At 35.2% G+C, this 22,291-nt stretch overlaps 1 protein-coding gene across 1 annotated transcript; it reads left to right on the plus strand.

The window, feature by feature from the left end:
- Positions 1-3,627: 3,627 nt before the first annotated feature.
- On the plus strand, positions 3,628-5,386 carry LOC149141457 (class V chitinase-like). Its single transcript, XM_089449268.1, has 2 exons — positions 3,628-4,789; positions 4,954-5,386. Exons 1-2 carry the CDS (start codon positions 3,688-3,690, stop codon positions 4,974-4,976), a joined length of 1,125 nt encoding a protein of 374 aa, XP_089305394.1. The 5' UTR covers positions 3,628-3,687; the 3' UTR covers positions 4,977-5,386.
- Positions 5,387-22,291: the final 16,905 nt, after the last annotated feature.

Consider the following 22,291-nt stretch of genomic DNA (forward strand, 5'->3'; position numbering starts at 1 on the left):
TAAAATGTTTTTAGTAGCATGCACAAATCAAAAGATGAGATTTATTTCCGAAGTGATTATTGAGTTTTGGTTTTTTTTTACCAAGTGGTATTAATAAGCCATGGTATTGGTCGATGATATTGCAACAAAGCCTATTTCCATATCAAACATCTCCATCTTAAAGTGTGAAAATGAATCTCTATATATAAAATTCTTGTTATATATTTTAGAAAATGTATATATATTTAATTTATATTAATTATTTTTATCATCAATAATAATTATTAATATTTTAAATAAAACTATAATTTAGTTAATTTTTATGATTTTTTAAATTTTAATTTGAAATGTATAATGATGTGAGTATTTTGATGTTTATTATGAATAGATATCATAGACATTTATTTATGAGACACTTACATGTTTTTGACCTTTCTCGATTATTATAGTCATATATGTTCTTTATTATTAATTCTATTCGTAGTCATGATTGACTGGAACCCTTGGGTTTATAATATTCATCCCTTGGATTTATTGATCCCTTCGGTTTATAATATTAATCACACTGGTTTATAATATTAATCGTTTGGGTTTTAATATTAATCGCTTGGGTTTGTAGTGTTAATCCCTTGGGTTTATTAATCCCTTTGATCTATAATATTAATCCACTAGGTTTAGTAACGGATTTTATAATTTTAGAGTTTAAAATATTAATGCAAGGGTTTATCATATTAATTTTAGTTTATAATATTTATCATAGGGTGTATAATATTATTCCTAGGGATTATAATATTAATCTTAGGGTTTATAATGGTGGGTTTTATAACATTAGGGTTTATAATATTTGGATTTATATTTGAGTGTAATATTGTGATGTTGGAATGGAATGAAAATCTATCCAACATTGTAATGTGACAATCATTGTCACACTGTTACATTACATTGCAATTTATTCAATGTCACATTGCGACATTTAATAAATTTGGGTTTAATATTACAGTTTATGATATTGGGTTTAGGGTTTATGTTTTGTTTTGGTTTATAATATTGGGTTTTGGGTTTATAATAATAAAGTTAGAATTTAGAATTTTGTAGTATTCTTTTGTAGAAGAAGAATTTAGATTATCCAGAGTAGTTGTCATAGTTTGTCGACATTTTGAATCCCAAAGTAGATCCATCATCAAGATGATGCTTGACACAACAACTAAAGCAATGAGAGTATGAATAAATAAATACTAATAATCAAATAAAACACAAAATGAAAATAAAATCATAAGGGTTGGCATAAAACCTAAACTACTAATTTGACCTCAATAATATTAATAATATAATAAATACTAATAATAATGGCATAAGAAGCCAATAAAACTAACATGAAAATATAATTAATGATATTATTAAATTTAATTTAACAAGATTAATATTAATATTATTAAACTTTATTATTAAAATATTAGATTTATTTAGTTAAAACTTTTTAGTACCTACTTCAAAATAAATATTAAATTAACGTTGTGAATATTGAAATTAATGAAAAATAATTAGATTAATAAATATCATAAATGTTATGAATATTGAAATTAATGAAAAATAATTGGATTAAAAATTGATGAAAGTTATTTAATGGAACCTATATTAATAAAATTAATGATGTCATTATTAACTATTATTATAATTGTAATAATAATTATAGCACTCCCTTATGTTTATAATATTAATCCTAAAGTTTATAGTCCCTTGCATTTGTAATATAAATCTTTGGGTTTATAATATTAATAATATATTTTGTTTATTTATCGTTAGGTTTATAATATTAATCTGTAATATGTATAAGGGTTTAATATTATTCCCTTGGATTTAATATATCAATAATCCCTTCTTTTTATATATCCGTTGGGTTTATAATATCAATAATCTCTTCTTTTTATATATCCATTGGGTTTATAATATTAATCCCTAATATGTATAATAATATCTTAGGGTTTATAATATTAATCCAAAGATTTAATATTAATTCATTGGATTTATAAGCATTTATAATATTTATCCATTAGGTTTATTAATCCTTATAACATTAATCTCCTGGATTGATTAATCATTTAGGTTTATAATATAAATAAACCCCCTTGAGGTTTATAATATTCATTATCTCTTGGGTTTTGGGTTTATTGATTTCTTGGGTTTATAATAGTAATCCCAATGATTTATAATACTAATACCATGGGTTTATAAACCCTAAACCCAAGTTTATTAATCTCTTTGGTTTATAATATTCATCCCTTGGGTTGATTAATCACTTGGTTTTATAATCCTTGGATTGATTAATCACTTGGTTGGGTTTATTAATCCCTTGGGTTGATTAATACCTTCATCTCTTGGGTTTATAAAAGTAATCAGAATGATTTATAATACTAATACCATGGGTTTATAAACCATACTAATATGATGGGTTTATAAACCCTAAACCCAGGTTTATTAATATTGGTTATTAATATTCATTCCTTGGGTTGATTAATCACTTGGTTGCATTTATTAATCTTTTGGGCCTATTAATACCTTCAAAGTGTATATATATACTTAATATTATCAATATATTCCAATGATATATATAATATTATAATAATATATTATTATATTAATATAATAAGCATAAGCATTGTATTAATATTGTTTATTTATATTCATCCTTGGGTTTATTAGTCACTTGGTTTTATAATCTCTTAGGTTGATTAATCACTTGGTTGCATTTATTAATCTTGTTTATTAATATTCATCCTTGGGTTGATTAATCACTTGGTTGCATTTATTAATCCTTTGAGTTGATTAATACCTTCAAAGAGTATATATATACTTAATATTATCAATATATGCCAATGATATATATAATATTATAGTAATATATTATTATATTATTATAATAAGCATAAGCATATATTATTATGATTAGGCAATAGTGTATAAGACATACTCTATAAGTTTATGAAAGTATACATACTCTACCTCTTTAGTTTTGAACATGTGATCTTTTAAGAAGAAACATATGCTCTTAACTATTAAGCCTATTCAAGTTGTATACATCTATTTGGATATATTAACCACATTTACTAATATAATTATAGATGTGGTTCATATACACTTATCTACCTATCTATATCAACCACATTTATCCATATAATTATACTCGTTATAAAATCATATATATACTAATGATTGACTTTTATCCATATAATTATACTATAAAATCATATATATACTAAAATCATATATATACTAATGATTGACTTGAAACCTTGTTCATGCCTTCTCGACTTGTGCTAGTTATAAAGTCATATACATACTTCAATATTAATTCTATTGGTTGGTAGTCATGATTGACTGGAAACCTGGTTCATGCCTTCTCGAACCGTGACTGTCTCCCTCGAATGTTATCCACACGGCAGTCCCGCCTTCCAGGTAGTGACCTCTTTTGTTTTCAATAAAAGATTCAAGAAAACCCGCCGCCCCCCTGTGATGACTGTGGCGAGGAAAGTGGTAGTGACCTCTTTTGTTTTCAATAAAAGATTCAAGAAAACCCGCCGCCCCCCTGTGATGACTGTGGCGAGGAAAGTACCACTTCATAAAGTAACTCAATTCTATATATATTTACTAGTAACCTGCCTCAGATCTTGTACCAATTGCTCATTGCCTATATCAATTTCAATTCAAATCATGGCTGCATTGCATCGTCTGCTTAACATAACTGGAGTTGCCTTTACTTTCCTCTGCGTCATTTCACCGTACATGGCCTCGGCTTTAAAAGGCGGGTACTGGCCTGCCTACAGCTACTCCTACTTCCCTCCCTCACAAATCAACGCGTCCCTCTATACTCATCTCTACTACGCCTTCGTAGATGTTGACGACCAGACGTTCCAGGTGGGTGTGAGTGTGGAGAATCAGCAGAGCATCCAACAATTCACACCCCAAGTGCAGACCAACAATCCGTCGGTGAAGACACTGCTTTCCATCGGAGGAGGAGGAGATGACACCATCCACACTAAGTTCGCCAAAATGGCGGCCGACGCGTCATCAAGAAAAGCGTTCATAGATTCGTCCATAACTCTCGCCAGAAACTATTCCTTCCACGGCCTCGACCTCGATTGGGAGTATCCGCAGGATACGACGGAAATGAACAACTTGGGGCAACTATTGTCTGAGTGGAGATCTGCCGTACAAGCAGAGGCTCAAGCCACGGGCAACGACCCCCTGCTGCTCACAGCGGCGGTCTATTTCTCTCACAGCTTCTTCGTGTCGGACATCGTTAGAGAATATCCGTCGGAAGTGGACAAACTTGACTGGCTTAACATAATGGCCTACGATTTCCACGGTTCATGGGAGCCGACTCGGACTGGAGCACCTGCGGCCCTCTACGACCCTGATTCTAATATCAGCACCAGCTTTGGAGTCCAATCATGGCTGGACGCTGGCCTACCTTCCAGCAAAGTGGTCATGGGAATGCCCCTCTACGGCCACTCGTGGAAACTCCAAAGCGCTGGGGAGGTGGGAATAGGAGCCGCAGCTAGTGGTGCAGGTATAAAAAATGGCTCCGTTACATACTCTGATATTCGGGACTTCATTGCACAGAATGCAGCCACGGAGGTGTTTGATAACACCACCGTCTCGGCTTACTGTTACGCGGGACTCGACTGGATTGGCTACGATAATGACCAGTCGGTAGCCAGGAAGGCGGTGTTTGCGAAACAGGAAGGGCTGTTGGGCTACTTCTTCTGGAACGTCGTGCAGGACACCGCCGATTGGGCACTCTCCCGCACAGGTAACGTTATACAGGGTTAACTAAAAATTCCATGATATTTATTTTATTCATCCCCTATTCATTTCGGTTTACATTTCATTTAACAAGTTGAATTTGATTTATAAATTTCATTTACCCCTGAATTGAATTTGATTTGTGGTTATTTGTAAAATTTATGTATGCAGCTTCGGATACATGGGCCGAATGATGTCGAAATCACAGTTCTGCCACCGCAGCCCTAACCAGCCATACATAAGGTATTTAGGTATTCAATGCGTGCAGCCTTAACCAGCCATACATAAGGTATTCAATGAGGTATTCAATGTTTACATAAGGTATTCAATGCTTCGGGAGATGCGGGACATAATGGGCTAACACGCGAATTGCTCTTTTTTATTTAATGGCGAGTTTCCGCGTATTAACAGACTATCTCTCATGCATCTTTCTAACGATTGAATACCGTACGTATGACTGGTTAGATGCTTCCGTTCTGCCACTGCCGCATCTCTATAAACTGTCTGTCCGTAATTTGTAATTCTATATATTTCGTACGGAGTATTGTTAACAATATCATGCACCCAAATCAATAAATAAAACAAATGATACATTAGCATTGTAGTTTGCGAGAGAGGTGGGGATTAATGGTTGTCATCTTCTGATTCTCTACTTTTGCTTTTGGGAATTTTTAGTTGTAATATATTTGCTTCAGAGGAGCCTCTTGAAGTATTGACTCTATATCATGACATTATTGTATTTTGATTAGAATTTGTGTTTAAATTTTGATTTTTTATTATTTAAAATGTATTTTTTAATTACATATAAGGATTAAGTAGTTTGAAAAAAAAATTGAAGCAATTAGGTTGTGTAGAGTTTATTTTTTATTTTTTTATTTTGAAAAAAGAGTTTACAACTCAAAATTGTTGTGATTCCAATAATTCTACTAGATTTTAGAAAAATTTTATTGGAAAATATATCCAAAAAAAAACTCCAAATAAAATAGAGTTTTATTAAAAATCATGTTCTACTTAGTTAGAATAAAGAATTTATTAGAATTTGACTGAAATTGTTTAAAGATATATTATAAGATTTAATGTGATATAACAAATAAAAATAAAATTATAAATTCAACATGATATTTATAAAAATTCAAATTATAAATTCAACATGATATTTATAAAAATTCAATTTGGGTGGAAAGATAACCATCATTTTTTATAATTATACAAAATAAATCTAATTAAGTAATCTCAATCACCCAAATAAATCTAATAAAACAATTTTTCTTTTCTAATAAAAAAAACTATACCGCTAATTAATATAAATCACCCAAATTTACAATAAAATTAATCTAAGCCGTAATTTGTAAATTAATCTCAGTCGTCCAAATTTATAACAAAATTGATCTAAACCACACATAGCTATCAAATTCTGCGGAATTGGGCTAAAGAAATTTTAACTTCGGCACCAATTGTAATTCAAATCGGGTGCCAACTTGGCACTAGTTTAAGCCTTACGATTAGTTCATTTGACAGTGAAATGCATGCACCTGCATACTTGCTATCCTGGAGCTGTGGCATGCCAACTTCACTGCTGCCTTGGGGTTTGGGATATGAGCTTTCAGGAAAGATTCAACTGTCTGCTATAGAGTTGAATCCCCTCTTGATAATTTGAAAAATCTGTCAGCTGCTCTTTTTGGTAACTGTAAAGTTTTTCCCTTTTATTTCTAATACAGAATCCTAATCTTATTTCATACCATTCTTGTAGTAATTTATCATTTGTATTTAAAATTATGCATTTGATTGTAAAATTTAATTATATTTTTAATATTAATAATAAGAAAAATAAAAATAAAAATTTAATATTTTAAATATATTATTATTTTTTTTATTTTTCTAAAATTTAAAAAAAAATAATATATATAATGTATACTCCCAAATTTTTTAATAGTAAAATATTTTTCCTATCTAATAAGAAGTGTGATTTCTACACATAAATATATATTATATCAAATGAAATTACATGTATCAAATTTACAAATTGGATAATTCATAAAAGAGTTAAAATGGAGTTTTCAACGAGCCATGATCCGTTTAATAATAAATTAGACCAAATTAAAATGCCAAATTCCAGTTAAGGAAGATGGAAGAGAAACTGGGCAACCTCTTGTCCTATAACAGCAGTTTGATCATACCTCAAACTCGTCGTTTTTCGAAATGTAGATTTCGACCCATTTTTTCAATTTTAAGTCAATTTTTAATTATTTTTTTTTCTTTTCTTTGTTTTTTTTTTTTTTTTTTTCCCTTTTTTTTTCAGAACGAAAAAGATTCAATGTATCATATTGAGATAATATAAAGGACCAAATAGTACATAAGACAGCAGTCAAGAGCTGTTAGACCTCGATCTTTTACTCAAGACTAAATAACAAAACTGAGAAAAACACGATTCCCCCACGAGAGAAGGAAAACGGCAGGGCAGAAACAAAAATCATTGGACATATACAAGAGAAGGAAAACGGCAGGGCAGAAACAAAAATCATTGGACATATACAAAAATCGTTGATAATCACATACCATAAACGATATCCTATATGAGAATCGTTGACATATGCCTTACGGACAAAATCATTTCATATATGAGTCCTTTATCAGAGGGATTTCTAAAAAGCCATACCTCGGCCTGTCCAAAAAAATAACAGCAAAAAGATGATAAAGGAAAAACCTGGGAATACACCATGGGGGGTTATGATCCGGGGATTGAGAAGTCCTGGATAAATCAGGAATTCTCACCATCTGATATCTTCAAAGACCATGAACCTGTAGCAAGAAGCAGACCCTCCTTTGACAGGCTGTCCGCTTGCTGATTTTGAGCACGACAGATGTGTTGAATGGATTTGTCTTTCAGGAGGCCCCAATAAAACATGATCCGGTCCAGCCAGCCTGCCAGATGAGGGCCTCTGATATGGCTCATCCCCAAGACATGATCAATCACAGATTTGGAGTCACCATAAATAGAGATAGCCTGAATATCAAAAAAGATACAAAAAGTGAAAAGCCTGCAAGAGCCCTCGCCTCAACTAAACTATTTGTGCCCTTTCCTCCATTCCATGAAATAAAGTATTGGAGATCCTTATCCATTATCATGTGAACCCCGCATCCACAAATGGATTGTTGTTCAGCGCCATCAAAGAACGCACATGGGGATCCAGTGCATATGCTCGCCTGCACCTTACTGTTGTCTATTTTCATCTTGGGACGCTTCATTGGTATGGCGTCAAAGGATGATATGATCTGTTTCACGATAGACATTAGGGAGATCCTTGATTCTTTGATAATTTTGTTGTTTCTCCATTTCCAAGCGTACCAGGAAAAAATAATAATCATGGGCCTCCAGGAATCTCTTTACCCGCTCCACTAGACGTAAGCTTCTTGAATTGAGACAAAACCAATGAGAGGAAAACCATATCGGTTTGCCAGAGCCTGCCAGACTTGCAATGAAGATTGACATTTTAAAAACATGTGAAGATTAGATTCTTCACTAGACTCGCACATAGCACATCTGCTCGGACCGTGCCATCTCCTTTTCCTCAAATTTTCCCAAGTCAAATTTCTGTTACGGAACATCAACCATGAGAACAAAATGAACTTTGGAGGGCACCCAGACTTCCATAAGATCGGAGGAAAAGGCGAGCTAGCGAGAGGAGTCTTCAATCCAATCAGATCCTTGTAGATATCTTTTACTTGGGCCGTCAAACAGGCTTTAGGAATTGCCCAGGTCAGAAAGTCAGCTGTGAATGAACGATGAAAGCCGCAACTAGTCAACGATTCCTTTACAGTATTCCACAGTTCAGCCAGCGACGCTGGCATGCCAAAATCAGAGGACTCCTTCCAGAGGGGGATTGGACCATTCCACGCAGCTATGAGTTTATCCCAAGTAAAAAAACCATATCTGTGGAAAAAAATAAGAAGCTTCCCTGGAAAGGATATGTTTTCCCGACCCCCCATGATGGGATCTATGCCAATAAGAATTCTGCTGCCCGTTTGTAAACTCCACTTCAAATTGTTTAAAAAATATTTCTCAATCTTGCGGAAACTGAGCCAAATAGCAGAGCCATATTTGGCTCCAATCCTACCTTTCCTGAACCAGTATTCTATGCCTCTTCCTTTCATATATTTTTTTTTTAATGGTGGAGCTCCACGGACCATCCCCGAAGACTCCTCTCCACAGAGATTTGCAAAGGAGAGCTTTGCCAAAAGTCCTTAAATCCAATAAACCCCAGCCTCCCAAATTCTTCGGCAAAGAGACCTTTTCCAACTTAGTAAGGTGATATTTTTGCTGGTCTGATTTGCCCCCCCAAATAAAATTTGCAGAAATCTTATTCATTTTGTGGATGATACATGCGGGGAGGAAAAAAATATGAGCCCAGTAAACAACCATTTGCGTTAATACAACTTGAACTAATACCACCCGACCAGCCAAGGATAAAAACTTGTATTCCCACATCGAGATCTTTTTTAGTACCTATCCAGCAACCACTGCCAGTCTGTTGTAGAATAATTGTTTGCTTTTAACTGAAAGCCCAGGTACTTTAAGCCATCTTTAATTGATCTCGACTCGATTCCAAACAGTTCTGTGATCCATTTCACCATTTCCAAGTTGCTGTCGTTGTGGAAGAGAATATATTTAGCCTTGTTTATATATAAACGAGTAGCTTTTTGGAATCTATTAAGGATGTCATTGAGGCAGATCCACGATACCCTGCATAACATTGCAAAAATAAGAACATCATCAACAAAAAGATTGTGCGAGATGAAGTTATTCCTGCATATCTTTACTGGCTTGCATCTATCTTTGGAGACCGCCTTGTTTATGTGCAGACTTAGGGAGTTCATTGCCAGGATGAACAGAAGCAGGGCGAGGGGGCATCCCTGGCAGAGGCCTCTTTTAGCTGGAAAAAAAGAAGGCATACCATTAATAATGACAACATAGTTCACATTTTCCACACATGCCATGATCCAGCTGAGAACTGAGGCCGATCTTCGCAAGTAAGCATCTTATGAAACCCCAGTCTAAACAGTCATAAGCTTTTTGTAGATCAATTTTAAGAATGGCAGCATCTGACTTCTTAGAAAGCATAGAAAACAGACATTCCTGAGTATTAGCGACGACATCGAGGATATTTCTTCCCTTCAAAAAAGCATGTTGATCCTTATTTATATAAATTTAAAATTTTTATAAATTATTATTATATGTAAATAAATTTAATATTTTTAAATATAAATCCGTTTTAAAGATGAACCTAACACACACAATGAAAAAGTAATGACCACCCATTTTTCATTTTACCTTTTTGAAATGCATATAGTTTTTCAAGAGTTCATTGGAATGTTTATGATACACTTTAAAAGATATGGAAATTTGCTATAGGAAATTTTATAATATTTATTAATCATATGTAATATGATTTTGAGATAATATTGTAAATAAGGATTATATATTGGTTATTTTGTTTTTAGCATGGTTTAAATAGAACTAAATTAAAATGAAAAATAATAAAATTTAATTGTGTATATGTGACAATATTTTATGAAGCAATACAATCAGTTATATTTATCTAGATATGCATAGATGAACTGAATGGAATCGATCATTTTTTCATCTTGAAGATGAACCAATGAAATCAATCATCTTTTCAACTTGAAGATGAACCACAGTTGTTGGTGTGAAACATCGATTATAAAAGTGCGAAACATCGATTATAAAATATCGGATGCTATATGGATCCGGAAATTTGTTATCAACATTATGAAAAATACAATTTAGTTATGTTTTGTCAATTAAAAACCTTTTACTTTATTTAGATTTTTTACCACAATCGTAAAACTTAAATATAAATTCGAATTGTTTAAAATAATCATATTAATTTTTAATTTATTTTCTATTAAAAATGCCTCATATACTAATCATGTTAAAGATGGCAAAGTTTACAATGGTTTTCCAAAATTATATTGAAATATATAAAGGAGTGGATGCAGTATAAATGTTGCTACAGGAACCAAGGAAATTTTACAGAACTTGTTCCCCATCAATCCATACTCTTTACGCAAATGCTCAAAACAATGCTTCAACAGGGACTAGTGGGCCACTGGGAAGCTGGAAGAAAAAAATGAGAGGAGGCTTCGATGCAATGGGGGAGAATTTTCTTGGAAGAGGGTCTCAAGATACAATAGCACAACGACATCGATGACGTCCTCATTCGTGTTGTTGAGAAAATTTTCAGAAAAGGTAGCTACAACTCTTTTAAGTGTTGTTACTTGAGAATGAAATGAACCAAGAGATGCAAATTGGTGTATTTCATCAAAAAAAACCTCAACCTAGTAATAGGAGGTGGAAGGTTATTCAAGTTTTCCATATATGATGATGGCAGAAAGATAGAATCGTAAGTCCAATGATGTCAGTGTTGCAGAGCCCTCCATTTTGCTGACATATTTGAGTCTAGTAGTTGTCGCTGCAACAATTGCTCCTTTTAGTACTAGACAAGGTTGTAATGACACCCACAGGTTCGTACTGGATAGTGTTGTAACCAAACCAAATGTTACTAGGACATAAATAAGAATTAGCATTTGCACCAACAAGTGCAAAGGACACTCCGATAATGTTATGGATTTTTTTACCCTTTGAATATATATACAATAACATTTGAAATAGAAAGGTTTATAATGTATCATTGGAGGTTGGGGATCGACTGGTTGAACGGGCTCAGAGGTGGGTTGGTCAAATGGGCTTTGAGGTCAGGTATCTCTTCAAAGGTCTAATGTGTCGAGGGGCCCGACTATGCATATGTCATTTTATAAAAAGGGCCATATATCAATGACGAAAAACATGCCCCGTATATCGACAAGAGCTTGTTGCTAGCTTTGTTGTCGTTGGTTCTAATTGGTCCTACATTTGCAGAACAAAGGTATGTTACTTAAAGCAGGGGAACTTGACCTAACTATTGATCTGAAATAGGAATTGGGGGATGGGAGGATAGAACCGACCTCATTCTCTTATCCATTGATGATTCGCTCCAGGATTACAAATATGTAAGGAATAGACATAACTTTCTCTCTGAAAGTAGTTAATGTTGCTTGCCATATCCAATGGAGGATATAATAACCTTACCATTTCACGGGAACCAATGGATAATAGTACCTCCATTATTCCAAGTGCTATGAATTGTCATAATCATAACAATGAGCATACCCCCGAACCAGGGGAAGGGAACACTGAAGAGGAAGAGGTTAAATTTCGATTACAAGTGTTGCGGGGCAACTTAGTTCCTACCACTCAAGTTAGGAATTATGCTCTAGAAAAAAGTACATAAAACATTATAACTTGCATTAGTCAATACTAAATTAACAATGATTAATAGAAAAAATGAATCTTATAGTCTTGCTTTAGAAGGAGCTAATAAATTGAGATGTCTACAAATTTACAATATGTTATTTGCCCAAGTATGAACTATTTTTAAAGATTTTAATTTTGGATGGTTTTCTTGCAAAGCCTAAAAATGAAAAATCACTACACAAATATTTAATAATCATGCCTGAATATCTCAATAATATCCAGAATTTGTGGATAAAATATGTGAGGCAATTATCCACATGGCATTATATTGTACAAAGGGTGCAATAAGACCTTCGAGTTATGGTTGATTCAAATATTTTAAAAATAGTTCTTTTAATAATATAAAAAGATATATGTATTTTCAAAGTTAAACAAATATTTAAATAATAATAATAATAATAAACTAAATTTATATATATTATTACAATTCATAATATTTTAATCTTGCTTTGAACCCGTTTGTGTGAAACATCATTTTTGCAAATACAATGGCATAGACTTTTGAGAATTAAATTTTGTTGAGTACATCATTCTCTTTGTCGTTCTCCTTCATTCTATCTCTTTTGGAATCAAACAATGGATGTTAAAAGCCAAATAAAGAATAAAAACTATTTGTTAGAAGCCAAATAAACAAGAGAGGTTTGAAGAGAAATGATGCATCTTGGTTTTTACACCCCCAGACAAAAGTCACAACATGTCCCTAAATGACTCTTTGAAGCAAGTTGCAACTCATCATAAAATTCAAACCAGGAATCATTTGTTGTATCAAAGGTTTATTCATTTTTCTAGCTAGGCTCAACTAACTTGACTTGCCAAATAAGTGGTAACTTGACAACATCTTTTGGATTGAAGAGAGACTTGGCTTACCATCCGTTGACCAAGACACTTTTCTCTATTTATTGGCACTCATAACACAAAAAGAAACTCTTGTTTTAGTGAATCCATGCATACACTACTTATGAATCTTTTTGTTTGAAGGGATATAGGTGCATCCTTTCCCATGTGTAGCAATGAGAAATGGGTAAGCACAAATTAGAAAAAATTATCTCTTGGCCCTAATGATTGTAGGCACATTTTTTGTCTTATAATAGATGTAACAAAAATATGAAATGTGGCTACGGACATAGCTTATATAATGAGCTTCTTAGAACACAAAAGAAGCACTCTCGTCATAGTGTAAGGAAAATACCATACAACGAGCTAGTTTTAGTGGACTCGAATTGAAGTTGGAGTGCCTTCAGTAATAACAATAAGTGGCCTCCTTGCTTTCTTGTTGAATATCCCGATTTACAATGCCATCATTGGAAGCATAGGTCGTAAGTCAAGTTGAAGAAAATCCATACAAGTGAGTTGGGTTCATTTTTTTTCCTTTTTTAATAGTTGAATGTACACTCTTTACTCCTTTTCTGAGTATAATTTATATTCCCATTGTGTGTGGATGCATTTGATGCTATCTATCATTGTAGGACAAATATCTCTCAAAAGACAACAAGGAACTTATTGCTTAATGCATGTGACTTATCACACCAATTGGAAGTAGAAGGTTGCAACAACAATGCATGCTAGTATCAAAACATGGTAAAAGGCCCACTGCACTTTCCTAATTTATATATCAAAAGTAAAAAATGCACTATAAAAACTTTGATATATAGAGTGATTGAAGCCTTAACTACATCAAAACCTAAATACTAACCACTCATAAATCTAATCTATTAAAAATCACATCAACCAATTAAAATTTTCATTCATAACTTATATAATAAATACAAAAATAAATTGTTTTCACAATTAAATCAAATTAATATAACAATACTACAAAATATATTACACTGAAATTAACTAAGCAAGTGCCTACAAAGCTACAGAGAAAGTGTTGTATACAAAGCTACATATAGAAAGTGTTGTATACAAAGCTTTCTGAATAGCTCCCCTGCGTCAATCCTTCAGTATATCCAAGTGGGCCAGTAGATCATAAACTAATAGAGGTGATTGGGCTCTCGCTTTATTTTCTATAAAAGGTGGGGAGGTTTCCGGCTCTTCGAAACTAAGGAGGTTGTTCCTTTCTGTGGCGTATCGAAGTAGAAATTACCCATCCTGTCCATTGTATAGTATCAATCATGTTGATATCCCTTATTCACCTATTATCATAGATTCATCAAGCTATCACGTATTGATGATCGATCAGAATACATTGTGGGTGACAGATGGCAAGTTGTGCCAATTTTGTTTCGTGAGGTAGTTGGAGAGAGAAACTTCTATGGTTTGAACAAGTGATAACCTGGCATTATCTCTAGATCTTGATGCCTTAAGAATCTAGTGGTTAATAAGGCCCGTCTGTCTCTGGTCAACTTTCTCAACTGAACTAGGTAAATCTCCCAATACATAAATGGGAAAATTGAGCATGTCTGAAGAAGCTTTTGCAACGTCTGTAACTTTCAAACACGACTCAAACATGGAAGATATATACGTGTATTTATGCAAAAACTAATGCCACAACTCGCATATCAAATGACACAAAGGTCACAGAAGGAATCCACCATAAAAAATTTCCATACCCGACTCCATTCAATAATGAACTTTCAATTAGAGCTTCATTTTGTTTCAGCACTACTCATGAAGGTCTGAGTTAGGAAGGGAAAAATGGTTGGAAATGGTTGTGTTATGCTGATTCTCTATGATTTGGAAATGGTTGTGTTATGCTAATTCTCTATTATTTCTAGGGTTGCAATCATTTGCAGCTGTGGAATTTCATGGTCCATGACAGGACAAAGCTTTAAAATGCAGTTCCTTGGTCCATGGCAGGACAAAGCGGTGTTACGTGGCTTCAAGGAAGTCACCAGGACTGACGTTGGCTAGATCACATCGGTTCAAGTCAGAAGTCGAGGACAACACGAAGTATTTGAAAACTTCAGCTATATGGAACTGCGTTTCACGACCTTGGACCCTCAATGTATTCCAAGCACTGATAAAATAATTTGAATTCCCTTAATATGTTCCAAGGACTGGTAAACTAAATTGAATGCCAAGGACTTACAGTAATAGCTTTAAAAAGTACTATGAGGGCAATGCCCTCGAATTTCAACTGAATTGGTTTTTTTTTTGACATAAAATTTCCGTTTTTTCCAAATTCAACAAGCGAGGAAAGGCTAAATTGGGCGATGAATAATGGTTTAGTTGAAAAATATTTGAGTGTGGGAGACATATACAAGATCCCTGTCAGGTCTATATTCCATGTTTTTGATACAGGAAAGGCAGAGAGGCTTCGGCTGATTGGTATTCTTGATAGAACTTTGGAGAGAAGAACTGGGCATATGATGGAACAAGACCAATCCCAGGCCAGGAAGGTTGTCCATAGATTTCTTTGGTACGTTTTCTGCTACTTTGATCTATTTCATATAAGAAGAAAAATAACTTCTTTGATTCCTATGCAGAAGCAAGCTTCTCTTCTAGGTCTTTCACCATTTTCTCAGACTCAGTAAGTTGGTCTTGCATGTGTTCAAGTTTCTCTTTAGTTGCAACCAGTGCAGTTTCTAGATTAGTATTTTTGGTCTCCAATAGCACAAGCTCCTTCTCTATATCTGATTTATGTGAATCCATAGCCCCTAATTCATACTCTAATGACTGTTTTCATTCCTGTGCAGAAGCAAGTTGCACTTGCAGGTTTTCCACCATTTTTTCAGACTTAGTGAGTTGGCCTCGTGTGTGCTCAAGTTTCTCTCTGGTTTTAGCCAGGATATTCTCTAGATTATCTTCACGGGTCTTCAATTGCATTAACTCCTCCTCTAAATGTGCATATCTATGTACATGAGTCTTCAACTCAGATTCCAATTATGCTTTTCAACTTGAATGCTATTAGCATTCAAGCTCCCGACTATCTTTATGGGTCTTCAATTGGATAAAAAACTCTTTTAAATCTGCATATCTGTGTACATGGTTCTTCAACTCAGATTCCAATGTTGCTTTTTCTGTTGGGTATTTTTGGATGGGGAAAATACCAAAAACCAAATAAACAAACACACAGAGGCAATGCTCTGTTTTTACTTTTCTCCAGGATCCTTTTGTGCACAGAAGACTTAAAAAAAATTCACTGAGAGACAGAGTATTTCAACACCATAAAAGATTTCTGAGAAATTACTGGGTTAACTGCTGTAAATCCCTTTTTACATTCACTGCAGTGAAAACAACTTACTGCTGTAATAAAAGTTTACATAAGTTTACTGCTGTAAACAAAATTCACACAGACTTACAAAAAAAACTTCACCATTTTCTTTATGCACTGCTTGTGCAAAAACCACACACGGTTTTCTTACAACTCCAAAAATTACATCACCTGGTTCTTCTCATTTTACACACTGCTGTGTGTTTTTCTTTTACTGCTCCATCATTTTTTTTTACGCTGCTGTGAAAAAACTCTGTTTCCAACCATGTGCGATACATCCATAAAAAAAAGGTCAACACACTCAAAACATAAAATTATTACATACGACTTTTTTTTAATACATGCCGTATAAAAAAAATATATAAAAAACATATATTATACGTGCCCATACTTATATTAAAAGCATCTACCTAAAAACTACGAACAACACATAAATTCATTAAATTCTTTCATACGGCGGTCAACCCATAAGTCTTTTACTCCACGCATGAGTTTTAATTTGATGTAGGCCCGTGTGCAGGTTTAATCAATCAACGGCTAAAAGGAGTGGAGCAGATCGAACGGCGGATAATGATATCGGAAGGCCAACAAGTGCTGAACATTAACCTCCGAGAAAATGACGTTGCGTTACGTCAGGGCTGAACCACGTGTCAGCTCCAAATTGTATCGGAGCTCCTTGCCGGATTATTCCTTCTGCCTGAAATCAACCCGAGAGCTTTCCGGCGAGGTTTATTGACCGGTTTCTGGCAGCTGCGTTGAAATTAGATTTCAACACTCCCCTTTAATTTCAACAGCTGGGCATTCGGTCATACCCAGACACTTTCTCAAAAATTCAAAGCTCTTCTGATCAAGTGGCTTTGTCAAGATGTCTGCAACCTGTTCTTGAGTCCTGCAATGTTCTAGGACAATTTCTCCATTGTTCACCAATTCTCTGATGTAGTGAAACCTGGTATCAATGTGTTTCGTTCTCTTATGAAACACTGAATTCTTTGACAATGCAATAGCTGAGCTATTGTCACAAAAGATCACTGTCGCTTTTGCCTGCTCTTGGCCTAAGCTTCTCAACATTCTTCTCATCCACACTGCTTGACATGCTGCTGCTGTAGCTGCCACATATTCAGCCTCTGCTGTAGACAATGCTACAATGGACTGCTTCTTAGAAGCCCATGAAATGGCTCCTGAACCCATATGAAATACATAACCGGAAGTGCTCTTCCGATCATCTACACTTCCAGCCCAATCGCTGTCTGTGTATCCAACCAAATCTGAATGTTCTGAGGCATGATATAAAATTCCAAACATTTTGGTGCCTTTGACATACCTCAAAATTCTTTTTGCTGCCTGCCAATGTGCCTCCTTTGGCCTCTCCATGAATCTGGAAATCAAACTAACAGCATACATTAAATCAGGCCTAGTAGCTGTTAAATACATAAGGCTGCCTACAATACTTTTATACAAACTAGGATCAAAATCCTTGCTGCTGTCCTCTCTGCTGAGTTTTAATCCCATTACTGTGGGAGTGATGGCTGCCTTGCATTCTTGCATGTTAAATCTGCTCAATACTTGATTTACATATCTAGCTTGTGAGATAAATATTCCTTTTTCATTTTGATCTACTTCTATGCCTAAGAAGTATCTCAAGAAACCCATATCAGTCATTTCAAATTCCTTTTTCATGACTGATTTAAAATTCTTAATGAGCTGATCATCATTACCTGTGAAAATCACATCATCAACATACAAAACAACAATTAAAATTTTACCATCCTTTTCCTTGATGTAGACTGTGGGTTCTCCTTCACATTTGTCAAATTCATTATCTAATAGATATGAATCTATCCTGCTGTACCATGCTCTTGGCGCTTGCTTCAGCCCATAAAGAGCCTTCTTCAATTTGCACACTTTGTGCTCTTCTTCTTTCTTCTCATAGCCGAGAGGCTGTTCAACATAAACCTCTTCCATTAACACTCCATTTAGGAATGCTGACTTCACGTCCATTTGGTAGACTTTCCATTTGTTTTGAGCTGCTATGGACAGCACTGCTCTCACGGTTTCCATTCTTGCAACCGGGGCGAAAGTCTCCTCATAATCTCTCCCATACTGCTGCTTGTACCCCTTGACAACCAGCCTTGTTTTATGCCTTTCAATCTTGCCTTCAGCATTGCTCTTGGTCTTGTAGACCCATTTCACACCAATGACTTCTTTGCCTTTTGGTAACTCAACCAAATCCCATGTTTTGTTTCTCTCTATGGCATTCATTTCTTCATCCATAGCTTCTATCCATTTCCTATCTTTGATTGCATCCTCGAAATGAATAGGATCATCAACATGACAATACAAGGCAAATAAGGAATTCATTCCTTCATCATAAATGTCACTTAGATTTCTAAACTTCTTACCTCTTTCACTTGGTGTGCAAGTGCTTGAAGATGCACTTGAATTTCCTCCTTGTGGTGTGCTTGGAGAAGCACTCTCATTGATCCTCAATGGTGTCCCTTGCTGTCCTTGTGTTGGCGCTGCTGTTTGGGGATGCATTTCAGCCACTTCCTCTTCATCTTCATCATGAGACAAACAGTTCTTGACATTCACTGTTTTCTCTATGCTTCCATCCCAAGCTTCCTCTTCTATGAATTGAACATCTCTGCTGACAAAAAACTTCTTGCTAGATGGAATATACAACCTGTAGGCTTTGGATTCCTCACTGTATCCAATGAAGAGACATTTCTCCCCTTTGCTGTCCAACTTCCTCCTTAGCTGATCTGGAATGTGTGCATAAGCCACACACCCGAAAACTCTCAAGTGGGTGACACCTTGCTTTCTCCCACTCCATGCTTCTTCTGGCACTTTGTTCATGACTGCTTTTGTAGGACACCTGTTCAAAATGTACACTGCACAATGTACAGCTTCAGCCCAATACTCATTTGGCAAATGCTTTGCCTTCAACATGCTCCTTGCCATATCCATGATGGTCCTGTTTTTCCTTTCAGCAACTCCATTTTGCTGCGGAGTGTACCGAGTTGTGAACTGTTTATGTATTCCATTTTCTCTACAAAACTTTAGGAATTCATTTGAGATATACTCACCTCCTCTATCAGTTCTCAATACTTTTATGTGCAGCCCGTTTTGGTTCTCCACAAGTGCTTTGAAATTTTGGAATTTCTCAAAGACTTCACTTTTGTTCTTGAGGAAATATATCCAAGTCTTTCTTGTAAAATCATCAATGAATGTCAAGAAATATAGGCTGCCAGCTAACGATGGAGCTTGCATTGGTCCACACAAATCTGAGTGGATAATCTCTAAGGGTGTCTTTGCCCTTATGCTTTTCCCTGATGGAAAACTTTCTCTATGTTGTTTGCCCAATATACAACCTTCACAAAGGCTGTCCGGCTTCTCTATCAATGGTAATCCCTTTACCATTCCTTTTCTGCTCAGTAAGTTTAGACCTCCAAAATTTAGATGCCCGAATCTCAAGTGCCATAACCAGTTCTCATCCTTTGGCACGCTTTGGAAGGCCTCTTGGGTGACTGCTGCCATTTCCCTTTTGTTCTTCATGTCTGCCCTGATCCGGAGAGGGAACATCTTGTTCCTTGTCATCTTCACTTCAGCAATGCATCTTTTGCTGGGTGGTATGTCCATGATGGTGCACACATCATTTTCAAAGTAAACATTGTAACCCTTTTGGATAAGCTGTCCAATACTCAATAGGTTACATCTCATTCCGGGGACATAGTAGACATCTGCTATGGTTTTCTTTTCTCCTTGTTTTGTAAATATTTTTACCTCCCCTTTTCCCATAACAGACACTTTACTATCAGTTCCTAGTGTGACCTCTGATTTCAAATTCTGATTTAAGGCTGAGAAGAGGGCAATGTTTCCTGTCATATGGTTGCTGCAACCTGAGTCTAAAAACCATATGTCCTCACTATGTGTTTCAGCCATGTTACAAGCTAACAGGACATTGTCTTGACTGCTGTTTTCTCTTGTAACATTTGCATTTTGTCTGCTGTTCATATCATGCTGTTTCTTTCTACAATCACTTGCATAATGTCCATACTTTTTGCAATAATAGCATTGAACATTAGATTTATCATACCTTTGTCTTTGAGCATGATACTGTTCTCCTTGTTGGCTGCTGCCTTGGCCTTGGTTCTGATTTGTATTGCTGCCTCTTCCTTGTGCATTTGCTGGGCTGTTCCTTCCACCTCTGTTCTGGCTTCTGCCTCTTCCTCTCTTGTTTCCTCTGCCTTGACCTCTTCCTCTTCCAAAGGACATCTGGGTCTTGAAGGCTTGCTCAAGAGATGAGTTTTCATTCCTACTCAACCTCTGCTCATGTGTTATCAGTGATGCATGTAGCTCATCAACTGAATAACTTGAGAGATCCTTTGTCTCTTCGATGGTGGTGACTATGGCATCAAACTTTGAAGGTAAGACCCTCAATATTTTCTCCACAATCCTTCTATCTTCAATGGTTTCTCCATGAGTTCTCATTTGTGTGATTACACCAATCACATGAGTGAAGAATGAGTCAATGTTATCTGACTCCTTCATGCACAGATTCTCAAAGTCCTTTCTCAGCAATTGTAGTTTTGCTGTCTTCACTCTCTCCATGCCTTGATAAGCTGTCTTGAGGGTTTGCCATGCTTCATTTGCTGTCTTAGCTGCTGCTAACCTTGGAAACACACTCTGGTCTACTGCTAGATACAACAACATACGGGCTTTTGAGTCCTTCTTCCTATTGCTCTTCAGCTGATCTCTCTCTCCCTGAGTTAGTGCATTGAACTCAGTTTCATCTGCTGGTTCTTCAAAACCTTCCTCAACTATTTCCCATAAGTCTTGAGAGGCAAACAGGGCTGTCATAGTTATTGCCCAGTAGTCATAGTTTTTCCCATTAAACTGTGGGAGCTGGGTGTTAAACAAACCCATACCAGTGCTTGTGCTGGCCATTCCTTGTATTATGATCTATGCCTCTAAATCCTTGACTGTGTGTTTAAAGCAGATCACTGCTTCTTCAGCAACACAAAAAAAACTTTTGGAGTACCTTAATCTTTTGTTGACTGTCTTCTGTCTGCCTGAGAAGTTTTGCTGCTGCAACAACCTTCTCCCTTCAGCTTCTTTAACTTTTTTTAAAGAGCCTAAGCCTGCTCTGATACCACTGTTGGGTATTTTTGAATGGGGAAAATACCAAAAACCAAATAAACAAACACACAGAGGCAATGCTCTGTTTTTACTTTTCTCCAGGATCCTTTTGTGCACAGAAGACTTAAAAAAAATTCACTGAGAGACAGAGTATTTCAACACCATAAAAGATTTCTGAGAAATTACTGGGTTAACTGCTGTAAATCCCTTTTTACATTCACTGCAGTGAAAACAACTTACTGCTGTAATAAAAGTTTACATAAGTTTACTGCTGTAAACAAAATTCACACAGACTTACAAAAAAAACTTCACCATTTTCTTTATTCACTGCTTGTGCAAAAACCACACACGGTTTTCTTACAACTCCAAAAATTACATCACCTGGTTCTTCTCATTTTACACACTGCTATGTGTTTTTCTTTTACTGCTCCATCATTCTTTTTTTACGCTGCTGTGAAAAAACTCTGTTTCCAACCATGTGCGATACATCCATAAAAAAAAGGTCAACACACTCAAAACATAAAATTATTACATACGACTTTTTTTTAATACATGCCGTATAAAAAAAATATATAAAAAACATATATTATACGTGCCCATACTTATATTAAAAGCATCTACCTAAAAACTACGAACAACACATAAATTCATTAAATTCTTTCATACGGCGGTCAACCCATAAGTCTTTTACTCCACGCATGAGTTTTAATTTGATGTAGGCCCGTGTGCAGGTTTAATCAATCAACGGCTAAAAGGAGTGGAGCAGATCGAACGGCGGATAATGATATCGGAAGGCCAACAAGTGCTGAACATTAACCTCCGAGAAAATGACGTTGCGTTAC

This window comes from Pinus tabuliformis, chromosome X, assembly GCF_031772625.1.
Source record: "Pinus tabuliformis cultivar Carrire ecotype Pingquan chromosome X, CPIR1, whole genome shotgun sequence".
Lineage (NCBI taxonomy): Eukaryota > Viridiplantae > Streptophyta > Pinopsida > Pinales > Pinaceae > Pinus > Pinus tabuliformis.

What these genes read in the sequence shown, in the direction of transcription:
- LOC149141457 (XM_089449268.1), top strand. Translation starts at nt 3,688, where the DNA reads ATGGCTGCATTGCATCGTCTGCTTAACATAACTGGAGTTGCCTTTACT. An exon ending in TTGGGCACTCTCCCGCACAG is followed by an intron (nt 4,790 to 4,953) that starts GTAACGTTATAC and finishes TTATGTATGCAG; the next exon opens with CTTCGGATACATGGGCCGAA.